We start from the raw sequence: 11,658 nt of genomic DNA on the forward strand, positions 1-11,658 counted from the left end.
CATCTCGGTCAGTATATTTCACCCATTTCATCAGTTCTGCTCAGCAAACACGCCTGAACAATGTTTTTGTTTTTCCCTGCTCGTTGTTTTGGGGGGAAAGTAGGGCAAGAAGAGCTGCAGGCTCTTCACACACACACACACACGGATCAAACGAACATGGATACATGAGCTCTAATAACTTCACTCTGATATCGTCACAGTGGAATGAAGTAAAGGGATGGCTAAGCAGGTTATGTTAGTGGAATGGTTTATTTTTTTTCTTCCATCTCTGTGACTGTTTTCACGTATTCTGCTCCGAGGACATCAAAGGATGGATTTAATATCAAATGACCACATGGGTGTGAGTGTGTCTGCAAGATTTTGAGGAGACAGGGAGGCTGGTGTTGCTAGGTGATGGCTTGGTGCTACTGAGGGAGGCAGGATGAGGCATGATCAGAGGAAATTCTTGCTATTGAAGTCTGACTCTCCAACACCTCTGCTGGCTGAGGTCCACCTGACTGATGTGCCCGTGAGGTGCTCTTAAGAGCAGATAAGATGCACTTTATTTATCCCAAAGTCAGGGAATTCCTTTGTCACAGCAGTTAAAAATGAACCATAATATGAATTTAAATACAAATTTTGAGTAATAATAAACGCAAGAAAGAAAAAAAAGCACAATTTATAAAGGCTTACTAAATGTAGTGAAAGCAGAATAGCAAATATAAGATGACATTAAAATTGTGCTTTTTTTCAGGTTCTTTTTAAAAAAACAAAACCTTGGACTTATTGAATGATTTAAATTTACATACATGAGTTTTAAAACAGCCCGTGAGTTCAGGTCTGAGACAAGTGGTTTCAGGTCATAACTCTGAGCCAGCTTTCGATCGTGGGGGCGATCGTGGCTCAAGAGTTGGGAGTTCACCTTGTAATTGGAAGGTTGCCGGTTCGAGCCCCGGCTTGGACAGTCTCGGTCGTTCTGTCCTTGGGCAAGACACTTCACCCGTTGCCTACTGGTGGTGGTCAGAGGGCCCGGTGGCGCCAGTGTCCGGCAGCCTCTGTCAGTGCGCCCCAGGGTGGCTGTGGCTACAATGTAGCTTGCCATCACCAGTGTGTGTGAATGGGTGGATGACTGGTTGTCTAAAGCGCTTTGGGGTCCTTAGGGACTAGTAAAAGCGCTATACAAATACAGGCCATTTACCATTTCCTCTGATTGGCTGTTCCTTGCAAACAGAAGGTGGGTGGAGCCTCTGGTTTCACAGTGTTTCACTGTGTGCCTGAAAAGACTGACTATAGACTATAGACATCCGCTCTTAGTGACGTCCCACAAATCTAAGAGTAAGTTTAAAAAGAAAAAAGGACTAATGGCATTCACAAGTGCAAACTCACAACAGTTCAAACACTGAGCTGCTATGTCTGCTCCCAGATTGACACTTTGATGTGAATTTCAAATATTTTAGACTCCCAGAGACTGGCTTCAAAGTTTTTCAGTTCACAGATTCAGTTCACAGACACATGAAACCTGCAGACACCACCACTGAAGGAGTCATGGAGATTACTTGTACACCCACTGACCTCGTATTTGCAATAAACAATATATGACAGGAAATAAGGAAAAGCATAATATTTCATCTTAAATCATTAAACCATTGGCTTTTGCTTGACATCGTGAGTCATGCTCGACTATTGGGGACTAATTTATTTATTTAATTAGAGATTCACAGTGACCAGAAGAATCCCATTGATTTTTAATATCCCATGATTTCTCCTCCAGCACCATCATGAAGTGAACTGTCTGGACCACTACATAAAGGTTACCCTCAGTGAATTGTACTAATCTTGGCATATCATATAACTTCATAACCACAGGGGGGCATTGTTGCTTCACTGACACTGTAAAATGGGTTTCCTTTGAGTTTAAAAGCTGGTGAAAGAAAAGTGAAGAAATATTTTATTTTTAGCATATCTGTGGGTTACATATTAAGCCATGGGTGTGTTTGTAGAGTTCCAGCTATGTCTGGTATTTAACTCAGGCTGATTATGTCTTTAGAGAAGACACAGAGGCAAAGAGCTGATATCTGTTGGGCTCTCTCTTTTTTTTTAACTTTACCTCAAAAGGTTGGCACAGTTTTTCTGTGGTTATGAAGTGCCCTGAAAAAATATTTGCCCTCTTCCTGATTTCTTAGGGTTTTTTTTCACACATTTGTCACACTTCCATGTGCAGATCATCAAACAAAAGCTACCTGGCTGTATCAAAAAAAGTAATTTTCTCCTAAATCTAATAATTTGTTGCCACTCTTGTAACAAGAACTGCTGTCCTGAAGCAGTGAAGCAACCCCAGACCATCACACTACCACAATGTTTGACTGTTGCTATGACATTTTTATTAAATCATGTGTTAACTTTTGTCAGTCCACAGAATATTTTCCTGTCTTGGGAATCACCAGGATGTTTTTTGGCACAAGATGAGCCTTTATGTTCTTTTTGATCAGCAGTGATTTTCACCTTAGAACTCTCCCATGGATGCCATTTTTGTTCAGCCTCTTTCTTATTGTTGAATCACGAACTTTGGCCTTAAATGAGGTGAGCGAGGTCTGCAGATCTTTCGTTGTTGTTCCGGTTTCTTTTATGACCTCATGGATGAGTAATTTTGGAGTAATTTTCGTAGGTCGGCCGCTCATCAGAAGGTTCACCGCCGTTCCAAGTTTTCTCCATTTGTGGATAATGGCTATTACTGTGGTTTGCTTGGGTCACAAACTTGGGTCATCGTTCTCTACCACACAGGAGCTATAAGCAAATATTATTTGCCCCACTCATAATTTAGAACAATCTAAAAAATGTAAAAATAATATTCTCCAACAGGGTTAGATTTTTGTCATTGCTCAATGTTATATTTGGTAATTCTAAATTTCCAAATGGAAAACAAAACAAAACAAAAAAACAAAAAAAACAATAGATAAAGAAAAACATTTATTGAAAGTTTGGGTTTTTTAAAAAAGTGTATAGAAAACAGCTTCCCTGAAAGTTGAACCACCTGGGCTGTATCTTAACTGTAGCCTCTTGCACTGAACCTGAACCTGTAGCTCAGCAAATACAATGCTGCCACCTTGTGGTCACCTGTAGCAGCTCGGTCTTTAATGACGATATCCACCCTCTGGATCCAGACGCTTCTAGATTTTGAGAAACTTCAGGACATGAAGCTGTCTGATCGATGTAATGTTAGGAAAGAGTTGTTCGTATGTTTTAAGTTCTCAAACAGATCAAACAGGGTATCAATGCTTGTTTTTGTTTCTTCACATGTGAGGTATCAATTCATTTCTTCAAGTGGGCACAATTAGGACCTAAATGTAACATCTGATCTTTACTTGTAGCAGTTTATAAAAAGATGAAATTAATATTGAGCAGAAATGAGTTCAGCTCATTGGTGCAACCCTCCACAAAAATCCTAGTTTGTTACATAGCAACTTGGGAAAATTAATTGCCCACCCCTGCTCTAGATCATAGATTGGTGCAGTTTTGCAATTTAAACTGTGACATATCCCATGATACAGCTACTCAGAGTTTGTCGTAGAGCTAGAGATAAATTATACAGATTTGAACATTAGATTGTGACACTTAAAGAGGGTATAAAACTGATTAAGTCTTGAAGCATTCATGTGGCTATTTCCTGTACTTGGAAAGTTACGAGGGGGTCACAAATACAGTATTCATAGTATGAATTTTGCACGACCTCATTACTGTACTAAAAGCTGATTCTGATCAGGTGAGACAGACTGACTTTCCTTTCTCTTGTCAGCAGTGCAGAGTTTAGGCTGCATGCTTCCTCCTCCCCCTCTTTCTTCTCTTTATCTCTGAAACATACATTCACACGCGTTATACAAGCAAATGTAAAAATGTGAGTCTTCACATCTCAGCATCACAGCACTGACAGTTGTTTACTTACTGACTGAAGCATGGCTGCTTTCACTCTGATTATGAGCTTTATCAGTTGGGACTGGAGGCTTTGATGCCCTCAGCAGATATTTTGGTACATGCTGAAAAATAAGAATCATTTAAACAGAGTTTAAGACCAGCTTCATGGGAAGATTAATTTATGATGTGGCAACTTATAATTACATGAATGCATTTTTTTTTAACAAATCCATCTTTGAAAAAACAGCAGTCTGACGTCCTCCTCTCTGATGCGTGACTGTTTATAATAATGTCTTAATTCAAATCATGCACCATGAAATGTTTTATAGCACATTAATTCTTTTTAATATTTTTTTTTTGCACATATGAAATGTGCAAAAGAGGGATAGTGGATATACTGGACAAAGGATGTTGACTATGAAGCAGCCAGGAAAAAGAAGAAGAGGAAGACCACAGAGAAGATTCATGGATGTAGTGACAGAGGACAGGCAGATGATCTGATGTGAAGATGCCAAAGCGGAGCAGCTGAGAGAATTAGAGACAAAACAAAAATGCAGAGAAAATATGGAGGCAATCACACGCAGTAAACAGTCAGGCCAGCTGGGAGTCGAATCGTGGACTCGCTGCCGAGGGCGATCGAGTTACCCAAGCAGAATAATTTTTGGTATTTTGTGTTGTTTTCAGTTTGTTTTATGGTTTTAAGATATCTGACAAAAAAAAGATATGGAAACAATTAAGCTCAATTTCAGCTTCACATGTTTTTCCTCTACTTGAGTCCAAGGATCACAGTGCACAAACTTATTTATGATGTCCTGAGCCTGAGTTCATCCTTTGTCTAAATAAGCGGTTTCAGCTCCTCCCACTTTAAGGCCAACCTCTCTTTAAGCCAGCTTTCTTGTGATTGGCTGTCGCTGTTAACAGAAGGTTTTAGCAGCAGGGTGACGGGGGCTTTTTCAGAACATGTAGAGCAGCCTGAAGCCAGAGCTTCTGGGGCTCGGCTGACTTAAGTAGCTTGATTTGGGAAACCTACTTACTAGTTACTTTTGGGAAAACCCACAAATATTTTCACGCAAAAGTTAGTGAGAGGAGGAAAAGTGCACCCGATAGCTGACATATTTACTCTCCTCTAAGCCCATTCAAAGTTGAATGATAATCCTCAGTCTGCCCACAGATGATGACAATGAGCTTGTCCTCCATGTGTGATTGCTGGAATCCTGTTTTCAGCCCTTATTTGTTGAATTCATACTGAATCATGTCGCTGCAATGACTACATCTACTTTTTTCTTGGTTTTTTTATATTACTTTTTGTTTGCTGATACCTGCAGAGACTAAATCCAATACCAGGTCTCAGTTTTTCTAAAACTGAATAAGTGCATCAGCAATAAAATTAATTGGCAGTATTTAGAAGTACTATAGCATATAACATGAGGCTGGGAATTACCAAGGAGGGCAGCAAGAACATCAGCAGGTGCATGGGAGGATGTGATCAAAGGTTTCCAGTCAGAGGGTAGGGTAAGCAGGACTTTTATAGATACCTGCAAATTTGTGATTATTTCTATTAAAAATGTTCAAGGCCCCAGCCCAAAGAGTTGCAATACATCACACAGATATTCGCTGATGCATATACCTCTGGGTCTACTAAACTGTACCATAGCATTACATCACTGAACAACTACACTGCAAACTGTGAAACAATGATGTCAGAAAGATGTAAATGGTAAATGGATTGGTTCTTATGCAGCGCCTTTCTACTCTAAGCTGGCAGCAAGCAAAAACAAAGCAAAACATTAAACTGCACATACAGTTGTGAACAGCACTGCTGAACTGTGCCTCACAGTACTCTTGTCTTTGCACATTTTTTTAATTTTCTTTTGCAAGTCAGGAGCTGCTGAAGTAAATTTGTTTTGTTTTTTGTTTTTTCTATGTTATACTGACAATAAAGCAAATTCTGAATCTGCATCTCCATACCCTGAAACAGTTAACATATTCTATACATCTCCACAAAAGCATGTTTTTCCATTTAAATATGCAGAAGTTTTCCCCCTTCTCCTTTAAAATGCATAATCTTGTTTTGACTCGTGCTTCAAATGACGACCTGTTGTTCTGTTTCTTAATTTGTTTTTTTTTCTTTGCATTGTAGAAAAAGCAATTTGCAGGACTCTGAAGCTTGAACCTTTGGGATATAAGGCATATTCGTACATACGTACATACTATTGTAAATGAGTATCCAGTATTCCAACAATATCTATATTTTTTTAAGAAGGAACAAAATAAGGAAAAGAATGATAGTTCCTTCCTCTAAACTTTTTTTTTTTAGATAGGACCAGCAGCAGCTGCCCTGTTCTTCACCAACAGGCCTACTATAGGCGTGTGTGCAGATGCTTGACAGGTGGAAACATCTTCGTGCACCAACATTAGTGGCATATCTTCAGGAAAAAAAACATTGAGCAGAGTAGAAAGTGTGGTTATACACCGCTGCGCTGCTCATACAGTAACTAGTATGCACTGCACGATTGTTAACATCAGAGAAACCACGATCGAGGTCTTCGCTTCCTGAGTGTCTAACACCTGGTAACTTAAGTTAAGTAAGTGTCCTTTGCTCTTACTATTATTTTGGAGTCCTTCAACTTTACGACAAACCATCCACAAAGACACAAAGAAAACCTAAAATGTCACATTAAACAGGGTCTAGATGCTAGAGTTTTACAGCTCACAGAGCAGAATATGAAGACACAGTGTGCATCAGTACATCCTGTTTTAAGGGTCACATGCTTCAGATATGAAGTCCTTATTTAAAGTGCACTATTATTAAATAATTGTGATGAACTGTTTGTGAGACAACAGCTTAAGTCCTAATGAGGACTTCAATTATCTGAATCTTTTCCTCACTGTTATAGGATGAATGTCGTTCTCTTCACTGTAATATGACAGAAAATGTGCTTCCTTTGTGCTGGGAGCCAAACTATAGGGGAAATGGAAACCAGCTCACTTTTCAAAAGATACCTATGTCTTTACTTTTTTAGAAGAAGGGATTCTTATCTTTGTAACTCTATGGCAATTACACTAGATTTACTATTTAGCTTGTAATTTGCATTAAGCCTCAATCATACAGGTCTAGGAACCAGTTGGTGAACCTTGGCAACCGGTTTCTCCTGTTGCCAGGGAAAATATGCATTCCCTGATTAGCTGGTGAATGGTTGCTGGTAGTTGCCGGGTAAAACTGGCTGCATAGAGAGTGCTGCAGCAATACCTGAAAAATTGTGATGCAAACTAAAAATGAGAAACGTTAGGCCATAAAGAAAAATTGTATTTTTCCCAATTCCACAATAACAACAAAAGTTCTTTGAATCAAAGCAGTCTGTGTAATACTGAACCCACCCAGGAGGTTTGTGGTCCGTAGCTTGGACTGCTGCTGCCGCCTCTGCTCAGGATTCTTGCGCTGCGTCGCCGTTCGGTGGAGCTGCTGGGCCGATTTGTGGTGGAGGGCCGAAGACGACTGCTGGTAGAGGGAATTTCTTCCACTTCAGCCAGAAGATCTGTAAGTTCTCCATCACTGATCTCCTCCTCTGTCAGGGAGCTTTCTGTACAGCAACAAGTTCACAGAAATAAATGCGCTTTTAAAAAAAGGAAACACTGAACGCTGAAACACTTTAACTTTGTTAAGAAAAGTGGTATATAAATAAAGTGTATTATTGTCATTTAGGATGGGCATTTGAAAACATTTTTAAGAAGTTCAAAACACCGCTCCAAAGTGCGGTTCAATACACCCACGTCATGTGATCATGCCTGAGATTTTGGTGCATTACATTGTACTTACAACAGGTGTCTTACCTGCTGTTTCTGGGTATGACTGGGTGCTGGTGTTTTGGCAGGAATGATACATCGTTTACCCACAGTTCAGTTGTGTGTATGCAATCTGCTAGTGGGCAAAGCAATTGCAAGGGGTTTTTTGGTGATTTTTGGGATTAATTTCACTTATCAACAGCTTCAACCTCCAGCAACAAGCAAGCTGGGAAATTTTCTCCTGGTGAATGGTGCTTCCCGAGTGTGGCCTTTCTGAGATACCTGTTCTGATTTCAAACTGACAGCTGTTGATATTAACAGCATCATAAACATAATGTACTGATGTACATTTTTGCCCTCTTGAGAGGAAAAACTAATATTTCTTATTACTGACACTGACCTTTGCTGCTCTTCTCTTCTGTTGCTGAGTTTGTTTGCTATTGATAGGGCTGTGCGACATGACCAATGCACAAAATCATATTTTTATGGCCCTAGCAGGGCCTCCTCCAGAAATTGCCCTTATGTGGGTGTGTCCTGCCATCTCTCCTGCCTCAGGTGCCACCTTTTTTGTACAGCTGACTCCCATCAGCAATTAGAAGTACTTAAAGCCAGAGAGAGGTGAGCTCTAGTGCCAGAAAGCCATGTTGGGTTGCAGCTAGTGAGCTCTTTGTGTGTTTGGTGATCGTTTTTCTCCTGCTCTGTAGAGAGGAGTGCGTGTTTGGTGACTAATCCTTTTGATAGCAGCTTGACCATCTCTTTTAATTCAGTTATTAATAGAAGCATTTAAAAAACTCTTTAATTTAACCATTCTGCCTCGCTGTCTTCTTTTTTCGACCTGGACACCTTTTGTTACTTTCCTTCATCCCCTGGACCTTTTTAGGGGAACGTAACACATATATTTATAAATATATGTTGTAATGGCCGCTAGCTTCGTTATCTTCCTGAGTCTTTATTAAATGGCGTGCCGCTGGGAAAAGCCTGCTCTGACATTTCTGAGTTGTATTTTGAGCACAAAATAAACGACAGAGTGAAAAGATAAGTGTTTTAATATTGTTAGTCGATATATTTCATCACATCACACAGGCCTAGTTATTGGTTTAAACTTAGTAAAAATTTCATGTAAGTGCATATAAGGAACATAACATTTTTAATGGTTCATTATTCTAGCCATGAACCTTTAACTACACATTTTTACCTGTAACATGAGGAGTCACTGCACACTCGGGACAAACCCAGTCACCTTCAGGTCTCGTGTTTAAAGTTGGTCTCAAGCAGTGCATATGGTAACTGGAAAGAAAAAAATGTAGTTCTGTACATATGAGCACCAGCTGGGACACATGCAAAACATGAGTGGAACTATTCAAAAAGCATCACAGGGTGGAATCACGACAAATCAAAACGTGAAATCATACCCTGAATCACAGAGTATGCACACCAGAAGCCGGTGCCTCCGGTCTCCACGACCACATTCCTCACAGATAACTGCAGCACTGCTCCCCTCCTCTTCATCGCCACCATCTTCATTTTTTCGTACGCTCACTTTGATCTGGGGAAGCACAAATACCTCAGCCCACTGTTCACATATATAATGCTGGATTTCCATATGCCACCTCCATCAAACCTTCTTTTGAACGTCGTCTCCAGGGCTCCTTCTCTGGTAGATTAAGGTAAAACTGATGCGATCCACTGGGCAAGTGTTAGCTGTCTGAAAATCAATAGAAAGAAAATAAATCTGTGAACACAGCAGTGTCTTAAAATTTCATTCACATATGTTTGTAACTACTCACTATCACTTTGGAATAACGTGCTAATTGTTTTCTTAATCCATTATCAGGGCTGGCTATAATATGTCAAGAAAACAGTGGAAAAAACACAATTCTCAACACATTCATTACTTATATTTGGCCAACAGCATAGAACTTAATTTAGAACAATGTGGAAAAATTATTTTATCAATAAAAAAAAATAAATCAAAGCTAAAATTCTCAGATCAACCTCACCTTTTAAACTGTTAAAATGATTAACTACATTAACATTATGTTCAGTCTGTGTCAGAAGAAGCCTTTTTGTTTATATTGTTTTTATGCTGTACATGCACCCTTTTACCCATGCGAAATTTCCTATTTTCAATCAAATGAGCTGGCATGGCTCTTAAAGAATGTTAAACAACATTTACGACTTTAAAGTATCTCTGAAAGGTGAGGGGAGTTTACCTGGGACCACTGGAGAATACATTCAAGGCAAAAGACATGCTGGCAGTTCTCCAGAGAGCCCACAGTCTGCTTCTCAAAGGGATTCAGGCAAATGTAGCATTTCACTGAATCACACATCAAATCTTCGCTTTCTGCACCAGCTGTATTCAACACAGGGGATCTAGCCATCTGTGTGTATCAGTTTAAACCTTTACTATGATATAAAATCAATATGACTGATGTCCGCAATACCTTACTGCTTACACACCGTTAAAACGGAACAGTTATTCTAGAGCAAAAAAAAAAACAGTACAAACTGTCTGTAACCAAACTCCATTTCAGTGGTTTCTTACAAAGAGTCACAGATCGACCACAACAGCAGGTCAGCTAGCATTAGCCGCTACTATCATGAAGCCGTTTCCTGCTGCCGCGTTAAAATAAACATATATCAAAATACGTGTAGGCTCATTATTAAGTGATTCGATCTTTCCTTAACTTGTGTGACACGATATCACTTATATTTAGCCTGTAAAATTAAATCTGTAGCTTCTTTACTAAATCTGTAGCTTCTTTACTACTGAACTATTTTCATGTTCCCCGCTACCCGTGAAAACATCCGGTCCTGTTCTTTCAGAATAAGAGCGGTTAATCGCGCTTGATCTCTTTCACTTCCTGTAGTAAAGAGATGGTTATCTTAGAAATTGCGAGAAACCAACTTTTACAAAATAAAAAAGATAATAATAAAAAAACACCGGATTGATCAGTGATTGCCCTTCTGAACTCTGAAACATTAGGAGAAAATATTGTCTCATATTCTGATTCCCTACCGATTCAACTGATCCTGCAGAAACATACAGCAGTCAATCCCGCCTATAAGAGTAATAATAATAATGATGATAATAATAATAATAATAATAATAATAATAATACATTTTATTTGAAAGCGCCTTTCAGAACACTTAAGGACACTGTACACAGCAGAATAATAAATGCAACATAAAAGCAAGCAGTTTACACAATCATAAAAGCATAAGACAAAACAAATTTTAAATAGCAGAGTGGAGAGGTTATGTGGGATAAGCTATTTTGAACAAGTGAGTTTTGAGTCTGGACTTAAAGAGAGAGAAGGAAGTGATATTTCTTAAATCAGGAGGTAGGGAATTCCAGAGTCGAGGAGCAGAGCAGCTGAAGGCCCTGCTCCCCATGGTGGCAAGACGGGCAAGACAGGGAGAGGGGACAGAGAGAGAAAGAGAAGAAGAAGATCTGAGACACCGAGATGGGATGGTGATCTGAACCAGATCAGAGAGTTATGGAGGGGGGAGATGATGAATAGTACCATCAACATTAGTCAAAGAGGTCTGCAGTATGCATCAGTGGGTGAGATACTGAACCCTGAGTTGCCTCTGATACATCTCCCAATGTTTCAGACTGACAAAAAAATAAAACTTTGGAAGTCATTATTATTCAAGACAGAATCATGGGACTACCTTGCACTCTCTTTACTGTGTTTTGACAACTGACTCAAATCAGTCATTGGGCAATGAGTCCTTAAGGTCATGGAAAGGAGAGCTCTTGCTTTACAGTGTGTTGGCTGTGTGTTTGTGTCTGTTCATGCCTGCTCAGTGAAGAGGAGCTTTGGGCCATTTCACCTTCTGACTAGCTTTCATTTTGTGACTACCTTCTAGGGTTTTCATCTGTGCTCTTTGGTGGGTATAGTGGCTTGGCTGTCTCTCTCAGTTTAATAATAACAAAAAGAAAACATATTTCAGTCTTAACTTTTCCTAATTATAGTCTG

General features: G+C 39.5%; 1 protein-coding gene across 1 annotated transcript; it reads right to left on the bottom strand.

Annotated features, from left to right (window-relative positions):
- Positions 1-2,337: 2,337 nt before the first annotated feature.
- On the bottom strand, positions 2,338-10,504 carry LOC116322016 (PHD and RING finger domain-containing protein 1-like). The gene is made up of 7 exons (XM_031741985.2): positions 9,885-10,504; positions 9,293-9,376; positions 9,084-9,217; positions 8,867-8,958; positions 7,267-7,469; positions 3,920-4,010; positions 2,338-3,827 (listed from the first exon to the last, which is right to left on the bottom strand). The coding sequence occupies exons 1-7, from the start codon at positions 10,050-10,052 to the stop codon at positions 3,784-3,786; spliced, it is 816 nt and encodes a 271-aa protein (XP_031597845.1). The 5' UTR covers positions 10,053-10,504; the 3' UTR covers positions 2,338-3,783.
- Between the last annotated feature and the right edge of the window lie 1,154 nt (positions 10,505-11,658).

This window comes from Oreochromis aureus, linkage group 20 (genome assembly GCF_013358895.1).
Source record: "Oreochromis aureus strain Israel breed Guangdong linkage group 20, ZZ_aureus, whole genome shotgun sequence".
Classification (NCBI taxonomy): domain Eukaryota; kingdom Metazoa; phylum Chordata; class Actinopteri; order Cichliformes; family Cichlidae; genus Oreochromis; species Oreochromis aureus.